Source organism: Nicotiana tabacum, chromosome 7, assembly GCF_000715075.1.
Source record: "Nicotiana tabacum cultivar K326 chromosome 7, ASM71507v2, whole genome shotgun sequence".
Classification (NCBI taxonomy): Eukaryota; Viridiplantae; Streptophyta; class Magnoliopsida; order Solanales; family Solanaceae; genus Nicotiana; species Nicotiana tabacum.
Window position 1 is genome coordinate 98,992,407 of NC_134086.1, and position 22,733 is coordinate 99,015,139.

General features: G+C 36.9%; 1 protein-coding gene across 1 annotated transcript; it reads left to right on the forward strand.

The window, feature by feature from the left end:
* The first annotated feature begins 5,331 nt into the window (after positions 1 to 5,331).
* On the forward strand, positions 5,332 to 9,257 carry LOC107800785 (putative late blight resistance protein homolog R1A-3). The gene is made up of 2 exons (XM_016624019.2): positions 5,332 to 8,579; positions 8,823 to 9,257. The coding sequence occupies exons 1-2, from the start codon at positions 5,897 to 5,899 to the stop codon at positions 8,849 to 8,851; spliced, it is 2,712 nt and encodes a 903-aa protein (XP_016479505.1). The 5' UTR covers positions 5,332 to 5,896; the 3' UTR covers positions 8,852 to 9,257.
* Positions 9,258 to 22,733: the final 13,476 nt, after the last annotated feature.

Sequence of the window (22,733 nt, forward strand, 5' to 3'; positions counted from 1 at the left end):
TAAGCTAAAGAACTGTGACATGTCACATGTTAGAGGGCACCACATTGGTTGTTACATGGATATGTACATATATATAAGGTTTCTGGATATCCTACAAGCTACATGTGCAGTCATTATAGGTTCCTGTTAAGATTTGCTAAAGTTAATTTTCATGTTGTGTTCTCAAAGTTATAGAGCAGTTCACTTCTTTGTTACATTTTTGTCTTTGTTCTTGTTAATGCTAGTGCTAGACCAGCCACCATCTTGAGTTAAAAGCTTGCTGCTCCTGGCACGCTATTGCTCTATATTCTACCAACTTTGTAGAAGCATCTAATTGCACTGTATTCTACCAAAACACCTGCAATTCGCTAACATAACAAACTGGAAGCTCAGACTTGCCTTGGAAGTTGGAACTATATAACAATAACACCAGTAGTTGAGCTTGGAAATTTATAAATGAGAAAATATTGGAAATGAACTTCATATTGTCTGGTTGCAGAATAATGGAGTTAAAAGTACTATGAAAATGCTAAGTAGGAAATGTATGTAAGTCTTTCTTTCTTTGGCTTACATGTGATTGTTGAACCACCCTAGTTAATTCAATGTACTATATATACTCTGGAAATTTGTGTTTTCTTTTACTCTGTTATGCACACTAAAGTTACTGCCTAGATATTTATACTCTTTATGCATTTATAAATGTTTTTTCCACTGGTAAAAGTTCCTACCTTTTTTGCTCAGACAAGAATATACGCATGCTCAGGTAATGCTGCGGTACCAGCCGATATACGCATGCTCATCATCCATAAGATGGGCTTGAGGAGGTGGTGGAATATGGTCATGCCGATGGTCCCAACTCTCGATTTGCGCCTCTAGCCATGCCTCATATGCCTGGTCAACCTTCGAACGATCATCTCGCTGGTAATGAGTCCTAACCCAAGCGGGCGGTGGAGGTACATGCTGCGGGTGACCAAACTGGCGAAGGACTCGCTCGGTGGCATGATGCTCGACAATATCGAGACATACTAACGGGACGGAAGAGCTCCACATAAGTCACCCGGTTGAGCAATAATCGGGCAAAATAACTATTAGCGCGTCGTTGTAGAGCGTCCAAATGAACTATCACGTAAAAACAGGAACTGTAAGTATATGCGACACATATAAATCCAGGCCAAGTAAACTTAAGTATAGAATTACCTGCGTGTCCTCTAGCAAAGCTAACAAATCTCTGCAATACGGGAGATAATATCGAGCCTCGTACTCGCGTCTGTGTCCCCGCCTCTCAACCCACCTCCTAGACAAAGGGAGAAACGATGGAGGTGGTGCATCCTGAGCTATGGGTAGTAGAGGTGGCTAAAACTGCACGAACCGCTCCCAGGTCCAAACCTAATATACAATTTGGACGTAAAATCTAAGGTATATTTTTATGATGTATGTTATAATGAAGAGAGTATTTGATTATGTTTTCACATGCAACAGCGGCATAAATCATGCAACGTCTCGTTGGGTGCCTATGCATACCCGACATATCTGCTGGGACATGTAACCAAGAACAGCAACACCCCAGCTGTACTGAGGTAAATCATCTAGCAGCTCAAGATGATGAAGAAATCTCAAACTGACTAGGTTTCACGAAGTGTTCGGGAAAAATACGCCTCCAAACATAAGCAGAAGTAGTGACCTAGTGTACCACCTAATATGAAGCTCCGGTGTATCATGAGTAATGTCATCATGCATGGCCTCCAAATACTACCGGACGAGCGTCAACGAAATACGACTAGCCCCAACCAATACACCCTCATCCTTTGGCCGACAACCGGTGAGCCGCTGCAAAGTCTTCGGGTACTGAGCTCCCGTATAATTTCTCATGCCTCGCGGCAAAGCAACAACAAGTCCATCAACCGGCAGCCTATAAAGGACCTCCACGTCCTGCAGCGTGATAGTGGCCTCGCCAATGGGCAAATGGAATGTGTGCGTCTCTGGTCGACGTCGCTCTATCAAAGTCGTGAGCAACAACCAATCCAGCTACAGCCGGCCGATCTCAATGATCCTATAAAAGCTCGTATTCTGCAGGAGTCTGACTACACGGGGATGGAGCTGGCGTTCCTTAAGAAAGTCCCAGACATTGTTTATTCTCCTAGAACGTAAAGTCTGGGCCAATAACTCCCCCTCCCATATGTAGGAAGACCTACGCTCGGACTGTAATTGTAGTAGCTCTAGGGAGGCAGGTCCCGGATGCAAAGGCGGAACCTCCATGACGACTACTGTAAATTGAACAAAATTAATTACATTATTTTTCTTTTCCATCAATACCTTGAATATTAAATTTTATTCGATTTTTTTACTATATTGTTAATTAGGTTGATACATTTTCAATATTATACTTTTATTTTTTATACGTTACTTTAATATGTTAGTTTTATTATTTTATATGTTTGTTAGTTATTCACCTATTTTTTACTACACATGATTTAATTATTAAATATTCATATTTTTGTTCCGGATAAAATTTTTGAGGCCCAGTAGCACCAATGTATCCTGAATTCTTATGTTCATGATGGGATTTTTTTTTTGATTTTTCACTCAACATGTCTATTATTTTATATGTTAGTTTTATTATTGTATATGTTAGTTTATTATTGTATATCTTAGTTTTATTATTGAATATATTAGTTTTATTATTTAATATGTTAGTTTATTATTGTATATGTTAGTTTTATTATTTAATATGTTTGTTTGTTTGTTATTGACTTATTTTTTACTATACTAAAATTAAATAATTAATTTTTATAACTATACAAGATTTAATTATTAAATAATTATATTTTAGTTCTGGACACAATATTTGAGGCCCAACAACACCAATGTATCCTGAATTCTTAAGTTCTTACGTTTGTTGACTATAATTGCAGATAAATTTGTGTTTGAATATCAATTTTTTGACATATTTTTTGGAATAAGAGATACTTAAATGCTTTATTTCTATAACTACAAGGATACTATGTTAAAGAGCGCTACGTTTTACTACGCTAAAAGGTCGAGTACTCCTAAAAGGTCACTACATTACAAATATGAACACTACATTAGGCCACAAGATACCATTGCAGGGTATTAAGTAAAAAAATTATCTAGTTTACTAGTCTTTTAGCAAATTAATAATCTAAACCGGATAAAAATAACAAATCAATTTAATCATTAAACAATCACGAAATTACATATACCACAGTAAAAAGTAACTAATTAATATTTTTTTAACAACTAATAACAAATTATCTATTTTACAAATTATTTTACCACACTAATACTGTAGTTTGGATAGAAAATAACAAATTAGTTAAATCGCAAAACAATCACAAAATAACATAGAGCACATAAAAAATAACTAATATGCATTTTTTATACAAGTTTTATCAAAAACTAAATCGGAATACCTCAATTTAAGGTTTTAGGAAAGTCGAAGAATTTGTAATTTTGAGCCGAAACAATCAACAACGTCCGATATAACTCCTTAGCTAGCACATGGGATCGGGAATCTTTACTTTATGTGGGACGGGTGGGCTCCACTCAAGCTTTTAGTGATTAAAAATGGAGGGGAGGGGCATATTGTTTTTTAAATTTTGGAGGGAGGGGGGGGTACCGTTCTGTTTTGGGGGAAGGGAAGAAGACGTTATATTTATATATATAGCGTATTTTGTTAAGACACTATAGTATAACGTCTTAACAAAAGACGCTATATTTTTTTGCTTTTTTAATTCAAATAACTGGCCAAACAACCGTTAAAGTATATCATCTTTTAAAAAGACGCTATATATATTTTGGTAACTAGCATTTTTTTCCGTACATTTCGATTATTTGAGTAAAAAAAAAAAACACATTTTGATTCCGAATTCGAGGAAATAGAAAGATGAACAACTAAAAGAAATTAAGAAAAGGAGTAGGAAGAAAAGAAAGAAAGGACAAAGGGTGGTAAATTGGTACGTGCATCTAACGAGGCTCGATGTTGCATCTTTTATGTGGGGCTTCAGCACTTTAACCATGGCACCTGAAGTCAATTAGTGACTGTGTATACATACATACATACATACATACATACATACATACATACATATATATATATATATATATATATATATATATATATATATATATATATATATATATATATATATATATATGTGTGTGTAGATGTCGTGGCGTGGCACCCCAAGCTCCTACATAGATCCGCCCCCTGCATTAATATTCGCTACTAAAAATTCGGCCAAAACTAACCGAAGTCGGTCGGTTTTTCAAAATATTTTATTTTTTTACGAAACTGACCGAAGTCGGTCAGTTTTTTTTTGGCGCAAAAATGGGGGAAACTATTTTAGCATCCCGCGAAATTTACTTTTTAAGAAATCGACCGAAATCGGTCGGTTTTTCATATAAAATAAATTAAAATTAATATTCAAAAAATCGACCGGAATCGATCGGTTATTTCAGTTAGTCATTTTTAAAAATCGGCTGACTTCGGTCGGTCATTTTCGCACGAAAATGCAATTAAAAAGTACAAATAAATTAAAAGAAAGTCTTAAACCAAAATGTACCAATAGTCTAGTGGTAGAATAGTATCTTGCCACATACCCTGGTTTGAGTTCCAGACGGTACATTTTTTAATTACATAATTAAAACTACCGATCGATTCGGTCGGAAAATACCGACCGACTTCGGTTGGTTTTCTCGGCAGATTTTTTTGAGTCGTTTGTGAAAATTAATTTACCGACCAAAATCAGTCGGAAATTGCGACGGTCGCTATTTTTTACCGACCATGCTAATTTCAACGGATTAAAGTCGATCAAAAATCGGTCGATTTTTTTAATTTTTCGACCGATTTCGGTCGGTATTTCTGAACGATTTTAGGCAGTTTTCTAGCAGTAAATGTACTCTCTTTTAAGCTTGTTTGTCTTTAAACAAAAATAAATTTAATATGTTAAATCTTTTTAAGTGCTAATGTATGAGAAATATTTGAATGATGTAAAATAGGATTAGATTCAAGTATTACATAAAATTAGAAAGAATGGAGGTTTTATATAGAAATATGATTCTAAAAGGTTGGATGTGAGGCATCGACTGATAAACAAAATTTGTTATCCAAGAGAGTATGTAATATAAGAATTAATGAAAAAGCTCACGTATGCTACTGAACTTAATGAAAAGGCTCATATATGCCACTCGTAAAGGGGGTTGAAAGGTAAAGGTGATGGTAAGTGATGAAGGGTTTAGATTGATGCAACGTGAGAAAATCTAATATTAATAGGGTTCTATTAGTGAAGAATAACATATATGATCGAATAGCATAAATATATGACACTTTTTAGGGAATGACAGACCATTTCTTAAAGTTGGATGAACCTTTTCGGTTGTTAAAATAACACGCTAGTAATACACGAAATTAACATATCCATGCGGCCATGCGTTTACTTTTCTATATGTTAGTCAAGAAAAAGACAGTAGTCTTCTCAACCCCTTCTCCTCTCTCTGCATCTCCACTCCGGCGTGCCTTGTCATTTATTTACTGTGAATTTTATTTATAGTAAAACATATGAAGGAATTAAGGTAGTAGATTTTAGTATTTCTTTGTTCAAGTGTCGTTATCCACATATGTGTGGTGTGGTGACGAAATTGAATTCCTCCTATGGTTTTTGAGATCTCCAATTAGACATAGACTTGAAATTCTTGCTATATTTTTTGAAACTGGGTCTGTTTTGGATAGAATTCTATTTGGAGGTTTTGTCACTATTCCCTTCTTTTGTAGTTGTGGTGGAGCTTTCTAGGGTCGCATTGCGCAATTAATCCTTGTGTTGGTGTTACTATACTTGCCCCTGATCTGAAAAGTGCTAGAGGTAATAAACCTTGGCAGATCCGTGAGTTGTTGAGAGTAATGGCTTATGCTGCCGTTAACTCTCTAATTCAAACTTTGGAGCTATTCCAGAGGACTTACCCAGCTATAATCAATGGTCAAGTTGCGGAGATGGTCGACTCCTTACATGCTAATGCTGAGTATTTCCAAAGAATTCTTGAGAACACTAGCCACCAGAAGCATGAATATGAAAAAATCAAGGATTTGGAGGGAGGGATGAGAGCTGCGGTGCAACATGCTGAAGATTTGCTTGAATCAAATATTGTTGGATTTTTGAGAGAGCGGTACAATCAGCAAAAAGAGAAGAATAATGGGGCCAAATGGACTATTCAAGATGAAGCTAGGGTTCTGCTTCGGGACTTGCCTCAAGTAATGGACAAGATTGATGCAATAAGGAAAGACTTGGCGCAGGTTATGGAGAGTAGCACCTCCACGATCAATGCCAATGGCCCTAGCATTAGACAGGATCATTTTGTCAAACCAGGAGATTCTTCGTCTCCGAAGCGTGATTCTACTGTCCTCCTACAGGAAGCTACGGTGGGTTTGGATGATGCCTTGACAGAGATTACTAATCGTCTACTTGGATCAGCTTCTGAGCGGGAAGTTATTACTATTTTAGGGATGGGCGGATGTGGGAAAACAACGCTTGCCAAAAAAGCTCAGGATGATCTATCAATCATGTCTCGTTTTGACATCCAAGTGTGGGTTACAATATCTCAGGAATATCACTTGAGAGAAGTGCTGCTAAGCCTTGTATGTTCTGTTGCAGGGAATAAGTTTCAAGATATGAGTGACGACCAGTTAATGGAGAAGGCATATAGAGCACTGAAGGGTCGGAAGTATCTTATTGTAATTGATGATGTTTGGAGTACAAAAATCTGGGATGTGATGGCAAGAACTCTTCCCAATGACAACAATGGGAGTCGAATCATTTTGACTACGAGGCTTAAAGATGTAGCTGAGTATGTGAACTCTGATATTCCTCCTCATGAAATGATGCCGTTGAGTTTAAATGACAGCTGGAAGTTACTTTGCGATAAGTTACTCGTGGAAGACCATACTTGTCCTTCTGAATTGCAGGAAATTGGGAAGAAAATAGTAGGAAAATGTCAAGGACTCCCTTTAGCAATTCTGGTGGTTGCAGGGCATCTCTCAAAAGTTGGCATGACGAAAGAAAGCTGGGCGACTGTAGCTAAAAATGTGAATAAAGTTGTTACAAGTTATCCGGATAAATGCCTAGCAGTACTTGCTATGAGTTACTATCACCTGCCTATTCACTTGAAACCTTGTTTCCTCCATTTAGGAACATTCCCCGAGGATCATGAGATTGATGCTTGGAGATTGATCCAATTGTGGGTTGCAGAGGGGATTCTAAAGAGTAGCAAGTTAAGAAGCCTGGAAGAAGTAGCACAGGATTGTTTGGAAGATCTGGCTAGTCGAAATTTGGTAATGGTCACACGGAGGAAGCTCAATGGTCAGATCAAAAGATGCGGTATGCATGATCTGTTGCGGGATTTGAGCGTGAGTGAAGCTGGAAAAGAAAAGTTTTTGAATGTGATTAGGAATATTAATCGAGCTCCTAATTTTCCAACACAGAATTGTAAGGTTCCTCGGTTTAGTTTGCATGCTCACTTCTCATTGGAAAAGTTTTCAGACTTATCACAGGGTGTGCGGTCCTTGTACATTTTCAAGCAACTTCTTGGGCCGACTGGAAGAACTGCAGGATTCAAAGCTTTAAGAGTGTTGGTTTCCATTCCTAGGCCTATTTTCAAGTACCGCCATCGCTTAACATCAGATTCAGCTTTCTTGAGATACCTTGAGATTCATAGAGGCAATGATTTCACTGAATCACTTCCATATTTGTATAATCTGCAAACCTTTATTTTTAAGCATGATAAATTAAAGTGTGATGCAGTTATAACTTTACCTGACTATATCTGGAATATGAAGCAGTTGAGGTACATCCATATTCAACATTGCATTCATTTACCCAATCCTCAAAGTATTTCAAGCGCCAATGTGGTAGACAGTAAAAGTGATTTGGGTCTGCAACATCTACAGGAGTTTTCGCGTCTATGTTTTGCTAGCTGTACAAAGGAGGTACTTTCTTGCCTTACTAATCTAAAGAAGTTGAGGATTGCTAATATTCAAGAAGACATCAATGGTCTTGAGGGAACACCTGGCAGCCTACTCAATCTTGTCTACTTAAAGAAGCTTGAATCGCTCTACCTGTCTTGTGAGATGTGGGAGCTCTCGTCTCCCCTTGCGGACAGTTGTTCTTTCCCAATATCTCTTAAGAGGTTGACCATATTCAGTGCTAGGCTTTCGTGTGAAGACATGACAGTTCTTGCGAAGTTGCCAAACCTCGAAGTGCTCAAACTCAGATGGGTTGAATTCAGACCTTCAGTATGGAAACTAAATGATGAAGATCAGTTCAAGCAGCTAAAGTTTCTCCTACTTGTTGATAACACATATATAAAGCAGTGGGAGGCTAGCAGTGTTAACTTCCCAAATCTCCGACGCTTGGTGCTCCATCAAATCAGGAATCTGAAGCGAATCCCTCTAGCCTTTGCAGAAATTTGCACCTTGGAGTCAATTGAGTTGTATATGTGCCCCTGGAATCTTGAGAAATCAGCAAAAGAAATTCAAGAGGAAGTATCTTCTATTGCGGGGAACGATTGCCTTCATATTGGCATCTATAATGGTAAGTTTCAAATTTCAATTTGTGTCAAAATAATACTTAGAGTGCTTCTTATTTACTTTTCTTTGCTCCTGAGATGTATCTATATGTTTCTCCAAACTAATTATTCAGGTTACATTTCTCACAATATGCTGTTTTTTTTAAAACTTTTACTATTAGTTTCTCTGCCAAGCATTATGTGATTTCTTTGCTAATTAATAATGTTGAAAACGAAGAAGAATTATTGGTTTCTCTTCTCCTATGCAGATTATCACACTTATAAAAGACGCGTTTGAATCGCTTTTGCTTCCATCAAGTAACATGAAGCAATATCAGTCCCGATGATTTCACGTTAAAATCAGAGTGGTTTCTCTCTATGCTCTTCTTACTGCCATAACATTTTATGATTGTAGTAGTAACTGTGTTTCTCTCTTTTATCCTTCTTCCTCTTCTAACGATTTAACTCTCCCTTTGTTCTTTGAACTTTTCACTCTTCTTATTTGTAGCCTAAATCTCCTTAGACTTCATTTTGAGATGTACTAATTTGTAGTATTAATCAGATATGCTAGCTATTTTAATTAGCTCTCCTTCCTTTTTCACTCTTTCTATTTGTAGCTCCTTAGACTTCAACTTTGACATGTACTAAGTAACTTTTATTGATCAGATATGTTATTGCAGCACATACTGCAATCTTCTCTTGTGTTAGAATCTATTTTTCTTTCCTCTGTCTCTTGGTCCAAATAATTGTTAACTGCCCTTCCCCTCTAAATTTTTTTGTGGTCAATTTGCAAGTAGCCTCTGATCTTCAGTTAGTTCCTTCTTTCTTTTACTTATTCGCACTCTAATAAACCAGGAGATGAAATATATCTTTTTGGATCTTTCATCTTCCCTTTTCCAGCTTCTGGCTAAAGCTATGGCGACACATTAAATCGAAATACCATTCGTGTTAAAATCTATATTATATAGTTCATTACCACATAGCTTATCTCGGATGTTCAAGCTTTTACAGAATATCAGCAAAAGCGGAATTAAGCCTTCACCTGGACATTGGATGTTCAAGTTTATTCTACTCGTCTACATACGTGATTTTTAGCAACACACTTAAATTAAGAAGGCAACTGTATGTGATATTGAAGTTGTCAAACTCCCGCATCGGTTGGGGAGAAAAATTGTTGGGATTTTTCTCTTATAAAAAGAGGCCTAATGTTTAGGATTTAAACACACCTCTCATTCGCCTTCTTATCTTCTTGAGTCATTTGTATCTTCTCTCCTTAGTATTATTTCACTTGTATTTTTGGAGTGGAATAAAATATTGGTTGTGTCCGAGGAAGTAGGCAAAATTGGCCGAACCTCATAAATTCTGGTGTTCCTTTTATTGTTGCTTTATTGTCTTATTTATTATTTGGTGGCTGCCATAATTTTTGGTATAGTAGTTGTGACTCATTCACACTATATACATTTGGCTTCTGCAACAATTGGTATCAGAGCCAAGGTACTGTCTAAGTATGCTCTGTGGTTGCAGCATAGTCTGATCTTCCACATCAGAAAAGATTTATCTTGGTAACTGAGTCAAGGTTCTGTCTGAGTATGCTCTGCGGTTGCAGCTTGTCTGATCTTCCACACCAGAAAGAAAATAATCTTGATTTTTGTCGTCAGCTATTAAATAATATTTGTGTCAAAGATGGGAGACAATAAACAAGAAGAATCTACATCAAGTGTCAATAATACGTCATCATTGGCATCTTCGCTTATGACGAAAAATTTGCGGTAGAAATTTTTGACGGATCAGAACATTTTGGGATGTGGCAAGGTGAGGTTCTAGATGTCCTTTTTTAACAAGGGCTAGATCTTGCCATTGAAGAAAAAAAGACCAGATGTTATTGGAGAAGAAGATTGGAGAATTATCAACCGTGTTGCTTGCGGTACCATTCGATCCTACCTTGCTAGAGAGCAGAAATATCCATACACAAAGGAAACTTCTGCAAGTAAATTACGGAAAACACTGGAAGATAAATTTTTGAAGAAAAACAGTCAAAATAAATTGTACATGAAGAAGAGATTGTTTCGCTTCACCTATGTTCCTGGTACTACAATGAACGAACATATCACCAGTTTCAATAAGTTGGTCACATATTTGCAAAATATGGATGCAACTTTTGATGATGGTGACTTGGCCTTGATGTTATTGGGGTCACTTCCTAATGAGTACGAGCACCTTGAAACTACTCTACTCCATGGGAATGCCGAAATTTCTCTCAGAGAAGTTTGTTCGGCTTTGTACAGCTATGAACAAAGAAAGGGAGAAAAACAAAAGGGCGGAGAAGGAGAAGCACTGGTTGTGAGGGGTCGTTCTCAAAATCAAATGAGGACAAAGAAGGGAAGATCTAAGTCAAAATCTAAACCCAACAAAGATGAATGTGCCTTTTGTCGAGAAAAGGGGCACTGGAAGAAAGGTTGTCCGAAGTTGAAGAATAAGGCCAAACATAACAATGGAAAGACCATTATGGATTCAAATGTAGCTGATTGTGATGATTCAGACTTCTCATTAGTTACAACAGAGTCATCAACATCATCAGACATATGGTTGATGGACTCGGCTTGTAGCTATCATATGTGTCCCAACATGGATTGATTCGTGGAATTTCAAGAAGGAGAATATGGAGTCATCCACACAGCGGATAACAACCCTCTTACCTCATATGGCATTGGTTCAATACGATTAAGGAACCATGATGGAATGATCAGAACATTAACAGATGTTCGATATGTACCGGATTTGAAGAAGAATCTCATCTTTGTAGGAGCCCTAGAATCAAAAGGGTTCAAAATCATTGCAGAAAATGGAGTGATGAGAGTATGCTCCGGTGCACTAGTGGTAATGAAGGCCAATCGGAAGAACAATAACATGTACCGTTATCGCGGTAGTACAGTTATTGGGACAGCGACAATAACATCCAGTGACGAAAAAGAGGCAGAAGCAACCAGGCTATGACACATGCGCTTGGGACATGCTGGAGGAAAATCCTTAAAAACTTTATCAGATCAAGGATTGTTAAAAGGAGTAAAGGCTTGCAACTTGGAGTTTTGCGAGCATTGTGTCAAAGAGAAACAAACAAGGGTTAAATTTGGTACAACGATCCATAATACTAAAGGCATTTTGAATTATGTACACTCTGATGTTTGGGGTCCTTCCAAAACACCTTCATTGGGTGGGAATAATGGTGCACTGTGGGCCGGTCCTGAACCGGACCGGACCGGGCTCGCGGTCCTAACGGGCCTAACGGGCTTGGTGGGCCGGTCTTAATGGTTCTTTAAAGCTCGTGGCGGGCCGATTCTTCCTAGAAAGCACACGAGCCCGGGACCGACTGGCGGGCCTGGGCCGGGTCTAACAACTAGTTTTTATTAATTTTTTTTTTAAATTCCAACGGTCAAAATTTAAAAAGTAGCCGTTTGGGCTGCAATTTTGATCGTTTGGATGTTTAGAAAATAGCCATTTGGCCCCCAAACTTTATTTTAACCCCAAACTTTATATAATTACACTTTTTCCCAATTCTCAACTATAAATACCCCCTCATTCTTTCATTTTTACTCACCAATTCATCAATCTCTCTCAATCTCTCTACTATAATTGCTTATTTTATTGTTAAAATTTCGTGAAAAATTGTGAAGTTGGTGAATTGAAGTATTCAAGTCTTCAATGATTTTTAATTTTCAAGAAGTTGTTCGGCAATTCGGTAAACGCGTTCCAACTCTTAAGTTTTAATATTATAGTTTTGTTAGTTTTATTTAGTATAATTATAATTAATATGGCATTTTCTTTGAAAAATATTTTTGGTGGTAAGGGTAAAGCTAAAATTGGTGAAAGTAGTGGTCAACCTACTACCCTTCCCCCGGCTCCCCGACCCAGACCTGGTAGACGTCCTGCTGCTCCTATTATTCTTGATAGTGATAACCCCTGTTTTCAATTTTCCGATAGTCAATTTTGCCATAATGTTGCACCAGGTCAAAATTTAGATGATGAAACTATGAATGCTCTTTATCCTAATGAAACTATCTTTGAAAATGATGAGGAAAATGAGGATGAAGATGAAACCCAACCAGATTTAGATGATACACCTACTAGTCCTGTTAATAACCCAACTGATGTACCGTCCGACCCACCTGTAGAAACCCCTAGTTTTAATAGACAACCTTCTAAACGCCTAGAAACATCATTAGTTTGGAATTTTTTACTCAAGTAAGAGAACAAAATAAGGCTAAGTGTAAAACATGTGGGAAATTACTGGTGCATAAATATACTGGAGATCATAGCGGCACGGGTAGTTTGACTAGGCACATAAAAACACACCCTAGAGATAAAGCTAGATATTTACAAATGAAAGCGCAGCTAGAGGGAACACATGTAGATTCTTATGTTAACCCTAGTACAGGTTCAAATCTAGTTCAACCAGGAATTAACACTGTGACCGGAAGTATTTTATATTACGATCCAAATAGAGATCGTGAAGAATTAGCAAAGATGGTTACCGTTATGTGCTTACCCTATTCTTTTCCCTCTAATCCTAATTGGGTGCATTATATTAGAAGAGTTTTTAATTCTACTTATAAAGGTTGGCCTCGCGCAACAATTAAGAATGATATTTATAAATTTAAACATGAATATGAACAATATTTGCGGTATTTATTTACTCATATAAGTAATCGGATTTCTATTACTACTGATATTGGTAAAAGTGGTAATGATTGTGATTATCTAACTGTTACAAGTCATTGGATAGATGAGGAGTGGACAATGCAAAAACGCATTATTGCGTATAGAATAATTAATTCATGTCAGACAGGTAAGTTTATAGCTAATACTGTTGCAGATATTTGTAGATATTTTTGCTTTAGAGATAAAATAATGTCAATTTCTATGGATAATGCTTATAGTAACACTAGTGCTATAGGCATACTTACAACAATACTAAATCCCGCATTTAGAAATATATTCCATGTTAGATGTATTTGTCATATTTATCATTTAATTGTCGGTGATGGTATGCGAATTTTAAATTTAGAAATTGAAAAGTTTAGAATGGCTCTTAATTGGCTTTTTTATTCAAACCGTAGAAGTAGACTAAGAGAATATTTTAAAAAATGTGATGAATATGGCCTTAGAGAAAGAAAGGTTCCTAAACCTTGCCCGACTAGATGGAATTATATGTACGAAAGTTTAGTAGTTGCATATGAATATAGAAACCCAATTAATGCAACGTTTAATGCTCGGGTAGGTGGTGAGGATGATGATGAAATGCTTACTACTCAAGATTGGACGAATGTTAAAATTCTTATAGATTTTTTAGAACATTTTCAAATTGCTACAAATGCATTTTCTGGGCAATATTATCCTACTATTTCAAACTGTTTGTTTATATTGCAGCACTATGTGATTTGTTTGTTGAATTTTCGGAGGGTGGAGAAATTTATCAACTTGCTATAAATGAAATGAAAGAAAAGTTTAAAAAATATTTTTTCCATATCCCTCCTATTTATGGTGTTGCTGCAATGTTAAATCCTACAATGAAATTAGGAGGTCCTCATTTTTTGTACTCAAATATTTATAAGGCTTTAGATCTTTCAAATGAGGAATTTGCTACACTTGCAGATGCAAAAGGCTCAATTAAAATTAATGCTCAAACAATTTATAATGATTATCAACTTGCCTTAGAGCATGCTAGGCCAAATGTTCCAACCCCTACTTCGTCTAGTTCATAATCGTCTAAAAGAGCTGCGGGCTTAAAAACACTTAAATCTTGGACGGAGTTCAGGGGTTCTCAAGGTGATAATTATGCTGAAACTTCACATCTAAATGAGTTTCAAGTTTATTTGTCGCAGGGACTTGAAAAGGAAAATCCAGACGACACTTTTGATCTTTTGGAATGGTGGAAGGCAAGGGAAAAATATTTTCCGGTTCTTGCAAGGATGGCTCGGGATATTTTATCTATTCAAGCTTCAACTGTTGCATCAGAGAGCGCTTTCAGTCAAGCAAGACTTCAAATAGGTGATCATAGAGCGTCAATGAGGGAGAGCTAGGAAAAATCTGTACTGTTCAGAGATTGGATCCGCTCGGAAAGAAGAAACTTTGGAATTGCGGAATCACAACCGGCGATAGATGAAGCTTATGAAGAAATGATGGTGGAACTTGCGGAGGATGCTGCTTCGCCCGGAAGTGGTGATGAACAAGCTTCTTTTCCACCACCACCAACGCAACCGCCTCCGAACCTTGAAGGATTTATAAATTTGTTAGAGATACAATGTAGATTATGGTGTAACTTGTACTTTGGCATATCTTCTTAAGTTTTTTCCCTTTTAATGGTGGTATTAGTACCTTGTTGTGCTCATTCCATTGGGGGAGGAAGACTAAGAAAGATATGCCATTTTTGGTAATAAAAATTATAAGACATGCCCTTAAATATCTTTTTGCAATATTTTTTTGTCTTTAACTTGCAATTATTTATAAGCTATAATATATATACATAACATACAATATATACTACAAGAAAATATATAAGGTAATATATATACATAACATACAATATATACTACAAGAAAATCTCTCTCTCTCTCTCTCTCTCTCTCTCTCTCTCTCTCTCTCTCTCTCTCTATATATATATATACTACAAAACATTATAAGAAATTATATTTGGAAATATATATACATAACATACTATATATAGTATACTATACTAGTATACTATATATACTACAAAATAAGATATATATATATATATATATATATATATATATATATATATATTATATACTATACTAGTATACTATATATACTACAAAATAAGAATTTTCAAAATTCAAAATGAGGGCCCCACCCCCAATGACCACCAACGGCCATATTGCACAAATAGCCGTTTTTTTTAATTTACAAAACTAACCTTCTCTAACACTATAAATACCTCCCTCCCTCTTCTTCATTTCAATACTCAATACTCATTTCTCAATCTAAATTTCTCTCAATCTCTCAATCTCCAATTTTCAAGACTTCAAGTCTCAATCTTAATTTTCAAGTTACATCATGCCTCGTTCGGAAAGAGTGCGCTTATTTGTTTCACACTACTATGAACTGTTTGAAGAAAATGAAGAAGGCCAAATATTAAAATGCAAGAACTGTGGAAGAGTCTTAAATTTTCGTTCAGGGTGTACCACATGCATTTTAAGGAGGCATATAACGTATTGTGTTGATGGTATTTATCCGCAAATTCGTCTTTAAGATATTTCAACAATTTGTGTTATTTTAAAATTATTAGACGTATTTATGCTTCATGTTGTACTTTCTTATTAATTTATTATGCATGACAATTTAGTTTTACTATTGTTTTGTTATTTTACTTTTTCGTCAAGCACTTTAATAATTAGATTTCTACATATATATTACATATATATTTTTATATAGCCATGATATGGTTTACAAGAAATTGCCTTAAACAAAAAAAATTTAAAAAAAAGCCCGTTAGGCCCGCTAAGCCCACGAGCCCGACCCGTTTAGCCCAGGACCATATGGGCTTAGGCCCGTCACGGGCTGGTTCCACCCGTTGAGACCACGAAGCCCGGGAACGTGAGGCCCGGGACCGCTAGAGCCCAGGCCCGCCAAGCCCAGGCCTGTTAAGCCCTGCCCGTTTGGCCCATTTAGGCCCGGGCCCGGCCCAGAATACAGCACTAGGTGGGAAGCACTATTTTGTAAACTTTGTTGATGATTTTTTCCGAAGAGTGTGGGTGTATACAATGAAAAGCAAAGATGAAGTGCTGAGAATTTTTCTCAAATGGAAGACGATGGTGGAGAATCAAACAGGCAGGAGGATCAAGTGTATTCGCACAGACAATGGAGGTGAATACAAAAATGATCATTTCAATAAGGTCTGTGAAAATGATGACATCGTCCGACACTTCACTGTTAGACATACACCACAACAGAATGGAGTGGCAGAACGTATGAACCGGACCTTGCTGGAGAAGGTAGGGTGTATGTTGTCCAATGCTGGCTTGGACAAAGAATTTTGGGCTGAGACAATTACATATGCATGCCACCTCATTAATCGTCTACCATCTGCTGCTATTGATGGCAAGACACCATTTGAAAAAAGGTATGGAAAGCCTGCTGTAGATTATGACTCTTTGCACGTGTTTGACTCAACTGCATATTATCATGTGACAGAGTCAAAAGTGGATCCAAGGGCAAAGAAGGCTATTTTTATGGGAATTACTTTTGGAGTCAAAGGATATCGCTTATGGTGTCCTATGACAAAGAAAGTAATATCCAGCAGGGATGTTACCTTTGATGAATCTGTTATGGTAAATAAGGTAACAGAAGATACCAAACAAAATGAAGATGCTTCTAAGCAGGTGGAGTTTGAGGGAAAATTTATTTTTCCTACACAAGAAGCAGAGGAGGAAACAAATGAAGATTATCCTCTGGAAGGAGAGCCAGTAGAGGAGATTCCAACTCAGGAACCTCAACAACAACTTGAATCAATAGCAATCAGCAGGCCAAAAAGGACAATAACTAAACCTGTTCGTCTCATAGAGACGGTTGCTTGTGCAACCTTAATTGTAGCTGATGATGTTCCTACCACTTATAATAACGCAATCCAAAGTTCAGAAGAAGATAAGTGGAGGATTGCCATGAATGATGAAATACAGTCTCTTTATCAGAATCATACATGGAGATTGGCCAATCTCCCGAAGAGAAAGAAAGCAATTGGGTGCAAATGGGTATTTGCAAAGAAGGAAGGATTTCCAAACCAAGTAGATGTTCGCTACAAAGCAAGATTGGTGGCCAAAGGATATGCTCAAAAGGAGGGAATTGATTACAATGAAGTATTTTCTCCAGTTGTAAAATATTCCTCCATTAGAATTATGTTGGCTTTAGTAGCACAATTGGATTTGGAACTAGCTCAGATGGATGTAAAAACACAGTTCATCTGAAAAATCGCTAGAAGGATTCAAAGTTGCTGGATTTGGTGTGCAAACTTGAAAAATCATTGTACGGATTGAAACAATCTTCTAGACAATGGTACAAGCGATTTGACAAGTTTATGTTGCAACAAGGGTACAAGAGAAGCAAATACTATCATTGTGTGTATTTGCGCAAGCTTAAAGATGGTTCCTTTATATATCTTCTCCTATATGTTGATAGCTTCCAAGAATTCGGAAGAAATTGATAAGTTGAAGATTCAACTGAAGAAGGAGTTCGAGATGAAGGATCTGGGTGAGGCAAAGAAAATTCTTGGCATGGAAATAATAAGAGATAGACGTTCAAAGAAACTCTGTTTATCTCAGAAAGAATATTTGAAAAGAGTACTACAACGTTTTGGCATAGATGAGAAGACTAAGCCAGTTAGTACTCCACTTGCTCCCCATTTTAAGCTAAGTACTACTATGTCGCCAAAAGATGAAGTTGAACGAGAATATATGTCAAAGGTACCATACACAAATGCTGTTGGTAGCTTGATGCATGCAATGGTCTGTACGAGACCTGATATTTCACAAGCTGTTGGAGTTATTAGCAGATATATGCATAATCCCGGAAAGGAGCATTGGCAAGCTGTGAAGTGGATTCTACGGTATATTCATAATACTATAGATGTTGGGTTAGTTTTTAAGCAGGAAGACAATCAGTCTGTAGTTGGATATTGTGACTCAGATTTTGCGGGTGATCTGGACAAACGAAGATCAACTACCGGTTATGTGTTTACTTTTGCAAAGGCACCAGTTAGTTGGAAGTCTACTTTGCAGTCAATAGTTGCTTTGTCTACAACAGAGGCAGAGTATTACAGAGGCTGTGAAGGAAGCAATTTGGCTTCAAGGATTGCTAAAGGAGCTTGGTGTTGAACAAAAAGGTATCACAATTTTTTGTGATAGTCAAAGTGCTATTCAATTAGCGAAGAACCAAGTTTATCATGCAAGGACGAAACACATTGATGTTCGGTATCATTTCGTACGAGAAATCATAGAAGAAGGTGGAGTCACGGTGAAGAAAATTCATACTACAGAGAATCCTGCTGATATGCTGACAAAAGTGGTGACTGCGGTCAAGTTTCAACATTGTTTGGATTTGATCAACATTGTTGAACACTGAAGATTGAAGATGAAGACACAACCAAAATTTGTTATTAAGAGAAAATTGAAGATATGGAATTTTGCCAAGGTGGAGATTTGTTGAAGTTGTCAAACTCCCACACCGGTTGGGGAGAAAAATTGTTGGGATTTTTCTCTTATAAAAGAAGGCCTAATGTTTAGGATTTAAACACACCTCTCATTTGCCTTCTTATCTTCTTAAGGCATTTGTATTTTCTCTCCTTAGTATTATTTTACTTGTATTTTTGGAGTGGAATAAAATATTGGTTGTGTCCGAGGAAGTAGGCAAAATTGGCCGAACCTCGTAAATTATGGTGTTCCTTTTATTGTTGCTTTATTGTTTTATTTATTATTTGGTAGTTGCCATAATTTTTGGTATAGTAATTGTGACTCATTCACACAATATACATTTAGCTTACGCAACATGTGACACCTTAACGCGGTCACTGACCCATGCGTTAAAGGCTTCAGCCGTTAGTGACTGTAAAAAAATTCAAGAGCGAGCAGGGAACTCCAACTCCAACACTGGACAGTACAAATTTTTTAATTCATATTATCGGCAATATCGAAATCCTTTCACGTGATATTGACCTTGTCTGTGGATCTACAATTAATGAATTGAATGGCAAATTAGAAGCTGGCCTAACATGATTTAGCAGCCATTAATGACTGCAAACAAGTGGTACTCAGAAGCAAAAGAGAGCACCGAGTCAAACAATTATAATTCTTTACTCAAAACATCGGCAAAAGCGGAAGACTTCATGCAAATTTATGGAAGTCAACTCCCAAAGCTGGATTTGTAAGTTTTTTATTCATGAAATCGAAAGTCTTTTCAATTTTTGTGATTGTTTCTTGATCTCTGTGGACGAAGATAACCATTTGGCATTAGTGTTGGAAGAGTTTACAGTTAATCTTGAAAGCGTTAATTTCCCTCCATCTGACTATTGAGAGTGATGGCCTATCCTGCAGTGAACTCTCTAATTCAAACTTTGGAGCTATTCTAAACTACTTGCCCAAATTTGATCCATGGTCAAACTGCAGAGATTATTGACTCTCTTCGAGCTAGTGCTGAATATTTTCAATATATTCTTGAGAACACTGTAGACGTGTGATTTTGACCCTCCCCGAGATTTTTCATATTTTTGGCGTAAAATATTTAATTTAGCCTTAATAGAGCTATTTGAGCTAATTTTGACTCTTTAACTTTATTTCGTTACAAAATGAAAAATTACAAAAAAAAGGTATATAAATTTTAGTTTATGTATTTCTCATAAGCTTGAAAAATACAAAAAAAATAGTACCTTATTTTTATTTTTATATAATTTTGAAAATTACAAAAAAATAGTTTCATTATTGTTTTGTAGTCATTTTAAAGTTAAAAAAATACAAAAAATAGTATTTTATATTTTTATCTTTATATAAAAACGAAAATTGCAAAAAATAGTTTTATTAATATTTTGTAGTTATTTTAAATCTTGAAAAAATACCAAAAATAGTTTTGTTCTAATTCAGTCTTATTTTGATAGTTATTTTGCTTATGTAGGATTGATTAAATAAAATCATGTTCTTATTCTAGGTTCCGAGCAAAGAATAACATTTGGGTTCAAACGACCCATTTTTAGGCCTAAAATTCATACCTAGCCCAGAACAATCCTAACTCAGCACACCTTACACGTAACACAAGATAATGGGGGACAGAACTCTTGGACACCCGTGAGACACGATCAGATTTTTAGGAAAAAAAGCAAAAAGACTCTCAATTCACGGACACTGGGACATCTTTTCATGAAAAATGGGAGGAATACACGGGAACACTGACTTTTCTGCTTTTTCTTCATTTTAAAAACACAATACACGAATGAAATGAGGGGGAAAAAAAGATATTCTTGGTGGGAGATTTTTGAAAAAACTTAGACATATACACACACCTAACTACTGTTCGGTCATAGTTCTCCATTTGGAGAACAAAGAAGACGTGCTCTTCGTCTTCTTCGTAAAGGTTGACGACGGAAAAGAACCAAAAGAAACCCTGCTCTTCGTCTTCTTCGTAAAGGTTAACGACGGAAAAAAAAAACCCGGCTCCCTCCATCGCGTCCAGCCCCGTCGACCAAACAGTCCACCAGCCTCATCGTCCCACACCGTCACCCACCAGCGAACACCGCCGGCAAACCACTACCATTGCTGCTTCACCATCTCCAGTCTAGCGACGCCTCCAGCCAGCGACACACCCAGCCATACCCACGTCGCCATAACCAACCAAACGACCACCCTGTGTCGTCTCTTCTTCGGTCGAGCAACAGCCACAACCGGCGTCACACTGCCTTATCGTCCACCAAACCTCCAGCTCAACCTCACGTCAGTCATCGCCCAAACAACCAACAGCCCATCAAGGTCGTCGAGAGAGAGAAGGTGAGCGTCGAGGTTGTTGACAATCTTGGTTCGAGTTTTCCGTTTCCATTGAGGTCGTCGTTGTTCGTCGAGGTCCGGTACGTTGAGGTCGAAGAAAGGTCCGTTTCTGTCCCTCTCTTTTATTGATCCATAGATATATTACATGATTCCGTGAGTTTTGGAACCTACTGTGATTCTAATGTTGGTCATTGACTGTATTTTGTTTAAGTTGGGTTTTAATGGTTGAACTATGTGTTGAAGGTTTTATTCAGTATATTTCAAAAAAAAATGAAAACATCACAAGTGTGAGGTCCAGTTTTATTCTCTCTTTGTTCTGTTCTTGCATGATTACATTTTTAGTTGGAGTGATACTTAAATCTCGAATGAATACATGATATTGCTTTAGTTGTAAAATTTCCATCTTTTAATTCTCTGTTTCGGGCTTTTTCTTTAGCATGCTTCTAAACTTCTGTGATTGAGTGATGAAGTGTGAATTTAGGTTGTGAATGAATTATGAAACTGTTAATTCTCATGAACGAATGAGCCTTGATCGTTATTTTTACTAATTATTTTTCGGTCATTATAAACATTCGTAGCTTACTTTAGGCATGTAGTTAAATCATCATCGTGATTAGGGGTACGGTTCCCGTGACATGATTACGATGCCTAAAATTAGGGGTTACATTTTATATAACCCGATTATAATGACTTTAGATAATCTTAGTGAATAAATTAGGATTTTTTTTAGAGACAGATAAAGTAGATAATCATAGTTGTTTTTAGGCTTGCCTTTAATAAAAATGAAACGAGCCTCATCAAATAAAACGCACAAACTGCGGGGCCCTCATAAATGTATATATTAAAATACTTAGGTTTCGGGACGGACCGTTTAGCGAATTTCACGGCTTTTCTCAGAATAATAATGCGTTAGTATCTTTAGGTGCGTATTTTAATAACGTTACCTTCCTAAACTCGGGTGCGCATTTATGTGACCCAAATCCAAATCTCAACGGAGTCGAAATGTGTCAACAACTACGGGTGCATTGATGTGACGTGGTTTGAGATGCGTTTTTACGATGTTGCAATTCTCTTTTAAAAATAATAATAATAAAAGCGGCGGAAAGTTAAAATTTGCACATAAGTTCATAAATGTATTAAAATCAGATAAATAAGCTAAATACGACAGTTGAGTGACCGTGCTAGAACCACGAAATTCGGGAATGCCTAACACCTTCTCCCGGGTTAACAGAATTCCTTATCCAGATTTCTGATTCGCGGACTGTAATACAGAGTTATTCTTTTCCTCGATTCGAGATTAAAATGGTGACTTGGGACACCCTAAATCTCCCAAGTGGCGACTCTGAAATAAAGAAACAAATCCCGTTTCGATTGTCCTTTAATTGGAAAAATTCCCCCTTCACCCCTTGCGGCGCGGGCGAAAAAGGAGGTGTGACAAACACTAGCCACCAGAAACATGAATTTGAAAAAGTTAAAGACGCTGAGGGAGAGATAAAAACTGTGGTGCAACATGCTGAAGATCTGCTTGAATCAAATATTTCTGAAATTATGAAAGAGAAGAATAATGGGGCCAAATGGACTATTCAAGATGAAGCTAGGGTTCTACTTCGGGACTTGCCTCAAGTAATGGACAAGATTGAT